Source organism: Bidens hawaiensis, unplaced genomic scaffold (assembly GCF_021521415.1).
Source record: "Bidens hawaiensis isolate Kalapana, Puna unplaced genomic scaffold, B.hawaiensis_p1.1 tig00006534_1, whole genome shotgun sequence".
NCBI lineage: Eukaryota > Viridiplantae > Streptophyta > Magnoliopsida > Asterales > Asteraceae > Bidens > Bidens hawaiensis.
In genome coordinates this window covers 959307-973916 of record NW_027491439.1, presented here as the reverse complement: position 1 = coordinate 973916, position 14610 = coordinate 959307, and the positions used below count along the sequence as shown (strand labels likewise).

General features: G+C 36.5%; 1 protein-coding gene across 2 annotated transcripts; it reads right to left on the bottom strand.

The window, feature by feature from the left end:
- Positions 1–572: 572 nt before the first annotated feature.
- On the bottom strand, positions 573–10886 carry LOC143632853 (transcriptional activator DEMETER-like). Of its 2 annotated transcripts, none has more exons than XM_077101277.1 (20): positions 10712–10886; positions 9428–10219; positions 7538–9334; positions 6569–6910; positions 6387–6477; positions 5369–6299; positions 5187–5266; positions 5011–5095; positions 4449–4540; positions 4119–4187; positions 3964–4000; positions 3791–3873; positions 2919–3344; positions 2757–2793; positions 2624–2681; positions 2294–2433; positions 2135–2200; positions 1883–1997; positions 1747–1785; positions 573–997 (listed from the first exon to the last, which is right to left on the bottom strand). In XM_077101277.1, exons 2-20 carry the CDS (start codon positions 10050–10052, stop codon positions 882–884), a joined length of 5229 nt encoding a protein of 1742 aa, XP_076957392.1. In that variant the 5' UTR covers positions 10053–10219; positions 10712–10886; the 3' UTR covers positions 573–881. The 2 variants fall into 2 exon arrangements, with proteins under 2 accessions (XP_076957392.1, XP_076957391.1); XM_077101276.1 differs by having other exon boundaries at positions 9428–10171.
- Positions 10887–14610: the final 3724 nt, after the last annotated feature.

The following is a 14610-nucleotide window of genomic DNA, read 5'->3' as shown; positions in this document are numbered from 1 at the left end:
GTTTCAGTGTTACATAATTGTTAGCCTGTTATTACTTTTCAACATTATGATGCTGATTTAGTATAGATTTCATATTTTTATTGGAGTCGAAACGATTGTATAATGTGATGCGCGTATCCTTTTAGTGAAATAGCAACATATGATGCTGCTTGTTTGTTTGTGATAATTGTAAAATAGGTTGTATAGTAGATGTAACACTAAGATTAGTCATATGTGGAATTGTAGAAGCCAAATTCGCTGGGATATCGTCATATCGATATCACTCTGTGTTGTAAAAATCGGATTTAGGTAGGGATTAACCGGTAATCGGACCTAGATAGATGTGGTCTCGCCTAAGCGGACTCATTAATCGGTAGTCGGTCAAATTGGTCAAAAATCGGCCTAAATCGGGTAATTTTTATTTATTTATCGATTATTTGAAAGAAAATGAAACCTTGGTTTAATTTTTTGTGTTAGTATTTATGTGAACTTTTGTATGAAATTTTTTAAAATATATGTAACTTGAAAATTACATATAAAAATTCCAATCCGATTCTACAACACTGATAGTCTGATATCATTTGCACAAACAATGGCTCCAAATGGATTGCATTTATTAAAAGCTGTTAGAAAGTACATACATGTATCTGAAAGTAAAAGGAACCTACTACTCTGCTAACCTCCTTATGTTAAATAGGCTAACTGGTAAAAAAATGGCTCGTTTTCTGAGCATAGGGAAACGAATTGATGATAATATTAATACTGCATTTCTCTCTGCTAACTTACATTTGTCATGGTGGTTGCTTAAAGCATGGACAGTTGAATGTGAATCAAGCGGTTAGTTCTTAGCTTTTTTTATGGCAACAGTTCTTGATCTTGGAGCTTTATGTATGTCTCGTAGCTCACTTATTTGCCTTAGTTTTTTGTGCAATTAACTTGCTTGCTGGGAAGTGTAGTCTAGCCATAAGAGGTCTAGGTGCCCTGTTTATTCGATCAAATCCTCTCACACAAACAAATCCTGCAAATAGTTCAACAGATATCATTATAACTTTGGTTTACAATTAGTAGGATGCTTTACAGGTATATTATCTTTGCCATCATTCCTGCTGTTAATGTTTCACAAGTTACATTACTGTTTACATGCATGATTTGTGATTCGGGTTGCTGTTAGTTAAGTCTAGTATATTGTTTTACACCAAGTCAAAACAAAAATAAGGAAACTAGGCCGCTGTTATAATAACGATCACGTTATGCGATTACATTAAGAAGTTTCCTTAACTTGATTATTTATGAATAAGATAGGTAGTTTACATTTAATTGATTATTATGACCCCAAAGAAATTTATTTGGGGTCAGCCATCTCAAGCGACTCGAGGAAAGCGATTTATCTCACAAACGCTTAGTCAGTTCATCGACACATCATTGTGTTTTAGAGTTATAATCAATATTGTGTTGCTTTTGAAAAAACTGTTATCGGAGCACAGTCACACACACTATTGAAATGTGGCTGCAAAAGGTAGGGGGACCGGAAGGATAATTAGAGGTTGGAATTCTTGAAAAGTCACCGCGTTAATTTTTAATGTAATCGATGTTCAAAACTCGGTGAGTCGTTGGTTCTATTAATGGTGCTAATATTGTTCCGCATGTGCATGATTGAAACAAAGTAAACGCATTCTTAATCGTGAAGCATATTGTGCAAACATTTACTTTTGAGTATGATTAAAGCCCTCAATTTTAGAATTTGCTTGAGAATTAAGTGGTACATACCTTTCCAAAAGCAGTATTGAATTCCCTCAGTACTTAGCCCTAGAAAAAAAAACCAATATCCTATCAGTCTATTATTAACTAAGAACACTTGTAACTTTAGAAGAGATGGAATATATAGTCCATGATGAGTCTGTACCTTTGAAGATTGTTGATACAGAAGTCCCAAAGTAAACTTTTCTTCTTGGCAAGTTCCAAATCCATGTTCTTGGAACATCAATCGGATTTAAGCTTGATGCATGATCTGCAAACATCTGCATAGTGTACATATACATGGATGACATGTTACTAAGAATTTATTGATCTGGATAATATGTCTGGAAACTGGAAAATGTAGAGTATGAGCTTTAGACAAGTTGAATCTTATAAGTTTAATATCAGATTTACATACCTCATTTACTTGGAAATATGTGCCATTGAGCGGAAAGCTCCCTCGCATCGCTGTTCTGCATGGTATCTGTTATAAAAATAGTTAAAAACAAGTTTTTCTACCTTGTTTTGCTTGATAGTTATAGCATACATCATGTACTATAGCAATAAGGGTTCTCACCAAAATAGTTCCTCTGACCACTTGTGAATTTGCTTCCTTAACACTGTTGCATGTCAAGCATGTTGTTTGATCACACAACTGGCCTGATTTTTGGGCCAAACAGTCTGTTGTAGGAGCCTGTGCTGAATTTGCAGTTTCACCTGATATGTGAATTTCATATTATTATAAATCATGTAGACTATGAGTTTGTTTTTAATAGAAGCAGGTGTCCAAAGGTATTGGCTACAGTCTGACTTTAGATTCTTGAGTGCATATAACATATGGTTAGTGACTAAATGCATACTGCATAGTCACACTATTTTTGTCTGTGAAAAAAATGTTATCGCCAACCTGGTGTCCATATTGCTAGAAGGTAGGGGCTTGGGTCATCAGGTTCTCTTTTGTCCAACTGAAAAATAGAATGTGGAAGTTAGTTGGTAATTATAGCATGTATCAAAGACAGTCATTAACAAATTTTACTAACCCCTTCCAAAAGCTGATGGGAATCCGGAAGCTCATACCTGCAACAGGGTGAGAGTAATTCAAGTCACATGATTAATATATAAAGTTATCCTTTATGTTTTAAAGTCTCCTGCTATTTCTGATTACTATCATGATTTAATTGTAGTTGTCAATTTAGACTTACACTAGATGCTCTGTTCGCAGGCGGCTAACATCCTTAAGTTTAGGCATTGGGATGGAAGCAGCTTTAGGAGTTAACGCGACTAAAGCTTTGGACAGATCATTGCTATCTTGCATTATGTTCTGCAAATTGGTTGTGAATTCTTCCATGTTGAGTTTGATACTTGGAATTTCATCAGAATCTTCATAGTATTGATCTTCAATGTCACTTATTGATAACTCATTGGTTTCTGGCTCAGGAGTTGTTGGTTCCTCAATGATTGGTTCACAAGTATTCCCGGAAATTTCCGCACTTTCGTTTGATTCATTTTCAGCTGGAGGTAGTGGCATGGGCCTGATAACCACAGGTGGTGGCATTGGATCTGTTGTAACAAGAGCATCTGAAGGCACTATTCTTTTTTCCTCTGGTCCTGGGAGGGCAAGCCTTGCACTGCACGGTATAGATTTCTGTTATACACTCGTATTTACTAATGAATTTACATGTTACAGTATTACATATTCTTGTGTATCTCCTGTGGTCAACAAATTGCTAACTGGTTTATTGTTTTTAAGGTTTTCATTCAGTCTTCAATTTCCTAAACAAAATTATATCTATATTTTGAAGTTGGAAAGTAATCTTTCTATCTGCAGCGCACGCACTAGTTTTACATAATACAATTAGTTTCACATGACATTTTTCCACATGGCTAATAAACAGCAATTTCTGAAATACACTATTGCCTTCTAATATTTAGGTATACATAATTAGTTGAGTAGACTATATGTACTAAACTTCATATCTGTGGTCATACAATGCTGCATGTTTTATCCTTCAAGCTACTTAAAGAAGCTGAAAAGTTTAAAAATAAAAAAAGAAAAAGAGATTGATTGTCATACCTTGCAAAAGCACTGGCAAAGTGTCTGCACTCTGCTCTCATCGGACATGCATTACAGTTTGGTTTACTCTTTGTGCAAAAAACCTTCATTTAAATTTATATAACATCATTAAATCTCTACTCTTTTCTTGAAACAATTAATCTTGAAATTGGGGTGCAAATTAGAGGATATACCTTTCCAAATGTAATCATTTGGTAGTGTAGCTCATATCTGTCAAAGAACCACATGTTAGTCAGTACAACAAGTATCTTTAGTTTTCATATATTTTTCCGTCTTTTTAATTTTTGGTGTTTTTTTATGTATAGTTCTCGGGATAAGTGTTAGTTACAGTGTCAACTGATCCAACTTGCACAGCCTGGGCCAAAGGTATTTCTGAATGGACTCCAACACTGGATACCTGTGTGAAAACTTAGTCAGCATACTTTTCATAACTTATGCAATATATGCTTAAGTTCTATGATATCCATATACTTAGAGCATGTTTGGGATTGCTTCTTGAAATTGCTTATGGCTTTTTGAAGAGGCAAAATGCCCCTCCAAAAGCACCTAAAAGCTCCAATTTGGAGCTTTTAGGTGCTTTTGGAGGGGCATTTTGGACATTTTGCCTCTTCAAAAAGCCATAAGCAATTTCAAAAAGCAATCCCAAATATGCTCTTACATTTCCAGTAAATGCAGTTGGAGTGATTCTGGTAGTGGCTGGAGAGGGACCCACCCAAGTCTCACCGCTATCCTCCCAACATTTGTGTCGACCTGGAAAACAGACATCACGTAAGTCAAATTTCTTCAACATGTCTAAATGTTTATATCAACATGTCTAAATGTTTATATATACGCCCTGCTTGCGGTGCACGCATATAATGTATATATGTGTGAACCCTCGGGTGGCAAAAGTAAAATTGCACTAATTTTGACGTTATTTTACTAATCTCGTGAAAATAACGTTAAAAGTGGCGGAAGGTTAATCAGGCATCATGTGGTGGCGTTGATAGCCGAAAGACAAGGGCACATGCACCAATCAGCCGGTGTCCCGATGATTGAGTGCTATGTGCCTTATGTCCAAGGCTTGATGCAAAACTACTATCGCGCCGGGGGTCTCACCGGAAGCAGCCTCTCTATCCCTATGGGCATCTTACCCTCCTCAGACCCTACCATAGCATTGCTATTGGTGGGATATACTGAGTACGATGATGATGATGATGATACTTTTAACATAAACTTACTGGAAAAGCAAGATGATGAAGTGTTAACAAGCGAATACATTCCACACTTTTCAGCCCCAACCCCCGAAAGCTCAGCAAGTAATCCCTTTTAAACAAAGTTTAAATAAAACTCATAAGCTAAAAATTTTATGAGTGCATTAGTTAAAGTTTAGTCAACTGCTTTTTCTAGAGCTTACTTTGCTTTATCAGGGGGTGCATCTCTTAACCATTCTAGGTCAACTGACCCGTGATCTCTCACCAGGCGGTTAAGAAAATCCTGCATATAGGCAGTAACCATTTAATAGTTATAAGTTTATAACCATGGACCATGGTACTATCTAGTAACTACTAGTACACAAAAGTAGTTTGCTTGCAGTACCTTCATTCTATCAGCTAACAGGTTGTTCATTCCACGTTCCTTGATAACATCTGAAATCTCATTGACACTGGCCCGTCTCAGTGCTTCATAATCCATTGTGTCATATGCATCTTTGCTTCTCTCTTTCTTTTCACTATTAGATAGGGCCTGTTTTCTCAAGCTATCCCAGTCAATTGTTGTTTTTCTTCCATCCTCAGGTGTTTCCTTTTTTGCCTTTGGCACATTTGGGCCTGGCCCACTTGTTGGTGCACGCGAAGCATCTTGCTTCTTTGAGTTTGCTTCAGTGACTGTATCCTCAAAGCAGTTTTGCTTATTAGCTACTGATACCCTGTCCTCAACACTTATAACAGGTATACCTCGAAGCATAGTGGTGTCCAAAGGCTGGCTAGGATGGCTGCTCGGTAAGTTGTATTGGCCTTGTGGAGGTGTTTGGAACTTTGGTGTTTCACTTTGTGGACTGGTTACATTACTTGTATGATATGCATCTGTCACTCCAGAGTTAGATGAAGGTAAACCTGATGTTATACCCGTTTGAAACTGACTGGATGGGCTATTAAGATTGATGTCATTTGTTTCTGAAACTTGTATGTTACTTGCAGGTTCTTCTGGTGGATGATGCATGTTTGTCGCCAGGTCATCGTTAAAGGAATGGTCTTCTGAGTTTGACCCTGCGCTGGACCCACATTCATCAACTGTCTGAATTGTTGAAGAGTCGAAGGATTCTTGTGACGGTATCACTTCTTCCTCTGATATCTTTAAATGATTATTTTCTGCATCTCTAGGTGATGAAATTAGATGTGTCATGTTTTCAGGCGAATTTGGAAATGTTGTGGTCTTTCCATGACATGTTGGGATGTCATCTTGGCAGCATGTTTTGTTGTGCGCTGTTGACTTAACAGGGAATTTTGCTGCCAGAGACATGAAGGCAGAACTGCATACATTGCATAAGGAACAAAACCATTAAAAACCGTAGGTGTAATTTTAAAGGTTGTTAGACTACAGAAGCTGCCAGTTTTACCTTGAAAGATGATCAGAAACATTTTGCGTGAGAAAGACACCAATCACCGAGTCAACTACAGATCCTTTCCATCGTGAGAATCTTCTGTCTCCTGAGGAAGGTAACATGTACTGACATATTATTATTTGTAACATTTTTTTATGGAATAACAACTAAGTTTCACCTAGGTTACTAATTTATACCTTGAACAAGATGCATACGAGCAATGAACGAGTCCGTTCTCCCACTGAACACTCGCCTTTCATTTTCCCACCATTTTTCTTTATCATCATCATGTTTCTCAGCACTATTGCTCTCTTCATTACCCATCAATAGATTCCATAGTCTTTCTGATTCTGGATCTAGGTCTACTTTAGGACGTTGGTTTCTTTTTTTGATTGGCACAAACGGAATCATGGCCTCACTACCTCTGTATAGAACAAGTTCCTTTTGCTGTACCCTGTTCCCATCATATATTTGTAGTCTTTCTAGACCACGTGTAATAATATCAACCGGATCTTCAACTTTCTGCTTCCTTGGTCTTCCTGCACAATTAGCTAGAAATATTCAAACACGCTACACTCTGTAACACTTCAAAAATCATTATCTTGTTCAAAACTATATACAAGTCGCATTTTTGATCCATTTGTTATAGTTTTCTCTAAACGGGTGAAATGGGTACACTAGTTAATATCTAAGCTGGAAATGAGTTGAGCAGGTCAAAAAACCACTCAAAATGTTTTTAAAATGCATACAACCCATGGGGGGCTCGGAGGGTGTGCGAGCCGCACCATCGGTCGGGGCACATAAGTTTCGGGGGCACAAACTTTTTTTAAACATACTACATATATATGTTTTTTTGGTGTTAAAATAAGGTTATTTGCAATGGTTTATGAGATAATTACATGCTAAGAATGGTTTTTGCTTATAATAAATCGGTCGATAAAAGTTTTATCCATGTACATTAGCGAATAAAAAATTTTGTTAAAGCCTACGGGCCTTCTAAGTTGTTTTGCTATGTTTGATACATTAACCATTTATATAGCTCATAAAAAGACACAAGACTGTTTTTGTGTCGGCCGATCAGAACTAAAAAGTTATCTGTAAACCTAAACCCGTTTTTAGCCTTTACACTCTTAATAAAGTGTTTTATGCTGATTTCAAACAGGTACCTCTTGGTGCTTTCGATGGTTTCTGGTAACTTTTTAAGGAATTGTTCCGATGCTGCTGAAGCATCTCACGCAATCCATTAACCCTCTGGTTATATGAATTTGGTCCAAACTTAGGGTGAGTTGTAACTGCATTTCTGAAAGCTCCTTTTGTTGGGATTGGTGACGGTTTATTCCAGCTGAGCATTGTACCCCGACTGTAATTTTGTAATCTTCTTGGCATTGATCTCATCATGTGGGGTGGTAATCCATTCGAGAGCTGACGCTTCAGTAAATAATGTGTCGCCGACATTGGCCGCCAGAAGCGGTGGTTGCCACCATTTCCACCTATATTTATTACCTTACAAGAAGGGTCAATTCTTCCTGTGCTAGAATTTAATAACCCCATGGCTGACCCGTTTCCATAAACGCCCTGCATTTGTCTTGAGTTATCTAGAAGCTCACTTTGCATCTTCATTTTCTTTCGGTTTTCTAACAAAATAGTGCCCAAATGGTTGCTGCTATAAGCACGGCTTGCAACCCCTAACAACATTTTTTGGTACATGAGGAGAGAATTCATAGCATTTGCATTATAATTCATCTGCTCACAACTCTGTCTTTTGATGCCTCTTCTTCCATCTAAACTAACCATACCTTCACTTTTGAATGTCTGAGGGGTGTGTTGAGCGGGTACGAGCCTCATGTCTGTTTGGAAAACATCATTTTTTATTCCGTTTTCATTAACAACTCGGTCTTGTTTTAGACTTGTGGCCATGTTTCTTGCAAGCACATTTAAACCATGGTAACTTGGTTTCACAAGAGGTGTACTAGGAACAATTATATTTGGTTGACTGGTTTTATTGTCATGGCCTTCATCTTGAGTCATGTTCTCCAAATCAAAATTCAGCTGTTTTTTGCATGATTTGGGTGGGGTATCGTCTACCGTCATTCCATGCTCGTTAGCAAATCCCTCTTGTTTTAGAATTGTGGTCATATTTCCTGCAAGCACATTTAAACCATGGTAACTTGGTTTGACATGAGGTGTGCTAGGAACAGTTATATCCGGCTGACTGCTTTTATTGTTGTGGCCTTCATCTTGTGTAATGTTTTCCAAATCAAAATTCAGCTGTTTTTTGCATGATTTGGGTGGGGTATCATCTACCGTGCTCTGTGGTTGACATTCCGATTGGTTAACGCCCTTCTTTCGCACATATTTTCTTTTCTGAATGCTCTCCGCTGGAGTTTTTTCACCGTTTACGCCTTTTCTTCTCACATATTTTCTTTTCTGAATGGTTTCCACAGGAGTATTTTCGTTTGAATTATTCACACCTTTTCTCTTTACATACTTTCTTTTAACTCGGATCTCACCCGGAGTACCGGTTTTTGGATCTTTAGGTGTTCTTTTTGCTTTCCCTTCTCTAATCACCTTCGGGCGGTGTTTTTTCCTTCTTGATGGTGTTTTTTGGTTGGGTGTTTTTTGCAAGTCACTGGCTTGTTCATCTTTATCTTCAGAAACTAGGCAATCTTTCTGTGTTGTTGAAACTGCCGAAGGTGGAGAGTTTTCAATCTTCTGCAACAGCTCGTACAACTTTTCTGCATCCTTCATTGATACCCCATCATTTGTATTCTCGTTTTCTGTACGAGCCGAGGTTTCTTCATCCAAAATGTTGACCTTTTCTTGCACCCGTTGACCGTTCATATGCTTTATTTGATTACCCGGTTTAATTGGGGCAAACGGGAAAGAATCAATTATGTGATCGGGTTTCAATCTTGGTGGTGAACCCGAGCTGTAGTGTGGTCCATAATTGATTGTAAATCCATCTGTGAAACAAAAATAGTTTTCCTCAGTTTGCCAAAAGTAAATTAGCGGATTTTGAAATTTAAACTTTAGAACCGATTAGCAAAATTACTCACCTTTTGGGCTGTGTCCATTATTTATCACATTGGTTGAAGTGAACCTTTGAGTTTGTTGACTTCCAAGAATAGAAGTCAGTGAAGTATTATAGATTGAGGGTTGGTTTGATGTGTGATTCTGATATGGGACCGGATTCGGTGTTTGTGTCAAGTTCGAATTGGTTATACTTGCAACCCAATTCTGATTCCCATTATTATGAACCAGTGGTGGCGGTGGTTGATCAGCCGGCTTTTCTTGCAACAAATCTGTGTACATCCCAATTAAATCATGCCAGTTCTCGGTTTCCGATTGAGTTTCTTGCACCTCAACTGGAACCGGATTTATTCTCTCGTTTATTTGTTGTTCTGAAGTCACCGGAATCCAGGGGCTACTACTTTGGCTAATTCCATTGCTTTGCAAAATGGTACTCTCGGTAGTTGTATTCCAAGAATCCATATTACTAAGCGTTCTGTTATCCATCAGCATTGGCCTTCTCGTAGCCATTGTAGGATCCCCATAACCCACAAGCTCAATCCCACCGCCACACCCAATTCCGTTCTCTTGCGGAATAGACATTCCATTAGTCATAGAATTCCATGAATCAATGTTTCCATGAGGATTTGGAAATTCTTTCTCAATGCTCATACTAAACCTCTTGCAAACAGCTTCCGGAAAATTATATCTTTTTTACGGAAACCGAATTCTTGAAATCGGAACGGAATGAATTTCACTGACGGATCCGAATTCCTTTCTCTGAAATTAACCTGTCAAAACACCCAAATCCAATTTCTGTCACTAAAGCGACCAACCACCTAAAAAGTATAATTCAACAGTTAAAAACCAGACAATTGTTAGGCGAACAAATTGACATTCTTTTATGTAACTACAAAGAAATACAAAATCCATGCAATTATTATTATTATCATCAAATTGATACAATAATCAATAAATCCCCAATAAAAAAAATTGTCGGCAAAACACAAATTCTGATTTTCTGTTTCTGTTATTAATTCTGATATATAAATTCACCGATTCACAAAATAACCAAATTAAACAAATCAAAACAACAAAACTCATAAATTTCAATAATTCAATCACACAAATTACAAAAATGAGGTTTCGAAACCGACCCGAATAAATCAAAATGAAACCCCATGTTTTTTAAAACAAAACCATCAAACCGGAATGCGAATTGCGCGAATTCGACGAAAAAAAATTACAAAAATTACATAACACACACATGGTAGAATAAATATGTGTAAATCATATACATAAATTAGACAATCAGGTGTGGCTGAGCTCACCGATCTCAAGCTCAGGCATGATGGCCGGAGCAAGTCACCGGAGAACAAGTCAATGTGATGAGCCAAGTCAGTATGTGTGTATATGTGTGTGTGAGAGAGAAAGAAATAGAGAGAGAGAAAGAGGAGGGGTTAACAAGATAGGACACATATTAAAACGACACATGGGTGTGAAAGTCATGAGAGGACACATCGTCCTTTGTTCTATCGATTTCAAACATAAAAAGTAAATAATTGCATTTAACCCCTGTATTTATTTACTTTTTACTGAATTAAAAACAAATAAAAAAAAAAGATTGATTGCTTGCTTGTGAATTATTTAAAACTAGGGAAAAAACTCGCGCGTTGTGATGGGTATAAAACATTTTGTGTTTTGATGTACCTATTATAGTTGCAATGTAACCGAAATGTTATTAAAACATGTTTGTGTCTTTTTATTTTTTTTTATTACTAGTTAGACAAAACCCGCGTGTTGCGATAGCTATAAAATATTTTGTGTTTTGATTTACTCATTACAGGAAGCCCAAAAAAAAGATTTAAAGATATAGCCGTAATGTAACAAAAATGGTATTAAAACGTGTTTTTTTTTGTTGAATTATGTAACATCTAAACCTGCACACTGCAACGGATATCGAACAAAAGAGAAAACTAAACGATATAACGATTAACATGTTTTTGGTTAGATTACTATGTGAGTTGATTAAAAAAATGAATAAAATTAATTAATAATAAAATAATAAGACAAAAAATATAGCATGGTCATTTGGTTGGTTAGATTAATACTTGAGTTAACTAAAAGAAAATAATTAAATATTTAAATTAAATAAATAAACAGTATATCAAAAGCAAATAAAATAGATCAAAAAAGAAAAAAAGCAAGAGGATTATGAGAACGATGGAAAGAAAATTGTATAAAAATAAAAACACAAAAGTAAAATAATCAAAACATACACATATTTAATAGAGTTTGAAAATATAATTTTTTTAATTAAGTTCGAAGATATGGTATTAATTCCTGATTTGGAAGTTTCATATTTTATCCTCTTTTACATGCATTACTCGATATAAAGAGTTATTAATTACACATGTTTATTATAGTATTAAATTTAATTTTAATTAAATAAATTACATAACATAATAAGTAATTAATTTTGGCATATAATATAGGGGGCTGGAAATCCACAGACAACATTCTGGAACTTCCAAACCAAAGAAATGCAACAGGAAATGAAATGTTACGCTTCAATAGAATGAATTAGGTAGTATTCTACCCTATGGTAGATCGAAGGTCCTGTGCCACTTGAACTCAAATCTATCTTACCTTCAATCCATCGTTGTCCAGTCAAGCCAGCCCATAAAAAAATGTTAGACCGGCTGACACAACCGAATTGGTTGAGGAAAAGGAAAGCCCAGCGATCAAGCACTCCCGCCCCCAAAAGCGGAGACCGAAGAACCGCCAGGTTGTCGAGACACGTCTGAAGAGGAGGCCGGCGGCCTCTAAGTTTACCACCCTACCCACTAATGGACTATGAGGGGGGAAGGTGAACGGGAACCGACCGAAAACCCGAACCGCTTGACCCCTTCATACTCGATTCATTAGGGTTGGGGATGGATGGAACCAATCAGAAGTGCAAGTTGTTAAATCTAGGAGACTTGGTTTCTCAGTGGAGACTCAAATTCGATCTTCATTTGTGTCGTTTTTGGTGGATTATGATAATAAATGATTTAAGCAATACCTTGTGAGGTTGTCGGATCTAATTCGAGCACACACGAGTTTTCGTCTCGCTGTGTGTTACGCAAGAGAGTTATGCTCTAGTGGTGACACGATTGTCAAGTGACAACTGGTGGTATGGTTTTCCAGTGGAATGGCCAAGGCAAACTCTGAAGCCAGCATCAGCCCGGTTAAGACAACATTGTTTGGTGGTGTGAGACAATGAGCTCTCTAAATTTGGGGAGTGCGATATCCTAAGACACAAGAAAGTTATCGTTCCAAGATTTAAAAATAAAAAAAATAATATGGTTATCAAGGGCTTTTAACCTACTAGTATCCGGGGTTCGAGCTATGCGGTGGACATTGGTTTCGTATTGTTAGAAGTAGATTAGATTGTGATTAAAAATATGGGTGACTTTATAGAATAATAATCAAGTTTCTGTTTCAGTTATTTTAATACTTCATCGTATTATATTTCATTGCCTCTCTGGTATGATTATCTATCTTCTTTAATTTAGTAAGAACAAAGAATAAGACGGTATCTAGAGTACATGATTTTTAGGCATTATTTGAATGTTGATAAATTCAAATATATTTATTATTGGTGGTTGTATGTTCATGGAGACAGTGTATGCGTACATCATTGATATATTATATGGGTTGTATAGCCCTTATATATAGTATGACCTGTAAAATATAATATGTTTGTACATACTTTGTGTAAAAATGAAAATAAGTTCCTATGAGATGATACATGAACCATTTAAGGTGGTTTGCAATGGTTATACGTTTATATAGTTTAATTGAAACCAACTTACGTGACAATGTTGTGTTGCATCAGAAGTTATACGACTCCGCATAACTTACACTAGGTCTTCACTCTCGTATCATAATCAAACATATGATTAAGATCTTTTTAAAAGCGTAATAATTACTTTAGTAGTATTTATAGATCACCAACATTTAAATAAGAGAATTGTCAATCTATATTGCTATGTTTTTGGTGCATAGGTGACGATTTTGATTGTTCCTAGTGGATGTCAAGAACGACGAGCAATGCATCTTATTCCCATCATAAGGGTGTATCATTATTACACCTAGAGATTCCATCATTTTTTCTAAAAATCTTTTCAGCAACATACTATTAGCAGGAGTGGCCTCAAGTAGGGGCAATGCGGGAACCCGATGAGGTACATTTTTTGCGGAGGCACAAAAATTTTAAAAAATTCATGACGTTATATATAAGAGAGAGAGGGAGTACCCGACCACTTAAAAGCCCACTCCATGATAAACTCATTCTGATAAACAATGGTTTTGCTAATTGTTATGTTTATTATAACCTTAATTGTCATTTAATAAAATTAGTTTACATTACTTAATTTATTAAGGCCTAAGGAGCATATTTTTCCCGGCTCAGCCGATTTTCGTGAATTCTCACGGTCCACCAATGACTATCACCATTACTTTTTTAGGCCATATACTAAGCTTGCATTTATAGTAAGTTAAAACTTACCATAGCTTGCACTTATTGCTCTTGATTCAATTCCTTCACCATCGATAGGCTTTGAATATATTGAATGTTATTCCAAAATAAAGAGAGATTTGTGGGAAAAGATATAAACTAAGCAATTTACTATATATTTGTACTAGCCTATTTTGAAATGGCAAAAACTTAAACTAATGTGTTAATTTTTTAGAGTTAAGTGCCATTTTAGTACACGTGGTTTGGTCAACTACACAACTTTAGTACATATTCTTTATTTTATGCAAATGGCTACCCCAGTATTAAAAAAACATGCAGTTTTAGTATCTTTTTTAACCCCATCAATTTTCCTCCGTTAATTCAGGGGTATTTCGGTAATTTCATAATTTAAATCAGGAGTATTTGAGTAATTTCATTATATTTTTTTCTTTCTTTTTTTCTCCTTCTTTCTCCCCGTGGGTATCCCTGGTATTTGAGTAGGTGTTCGTTTATCCACATATGAACTCATGCATCTCTCTCTCTTCATTCACCACTCTTCCATTTTATTTGTTTCTCCCTATAATTTCACCAACCCTCTCCCATTTGTATGTTTGAGACATCAGTCACAAGGTGTCTTCGGCTTTTGTTGTTGTCGCAGACCAAACCTCTAGTAACCATTGATGTGCTGTCGCCGGTTGTTGCCGTATGTGGTCATGGCGGTGGCGGTGA

Bases quoted from the DNA above. Each gene is read 5' to 3' on its own strand.
- LOC143632853 (XM_077101277.1), bottom strand. From the start codon at position 10,052: ATGAGCATTGAGAAAGAATTTCCAAATCCTCATGGAAACATTGATTCA. The intron at 4,001-4,118 runs GTAACTAACACT...GTTCTTTGACAG, and splicing joins AAGTTGGATCAGTTGACACT to ATATGAGCTACACTACCAAA. The intron at 2,434-2,623 runs GTTGGCGATAAC...TTCACATATCAG, and splicing joins TCTAGCAATATGGACACCAG to GTGAAACTGCAAATTCAGCA.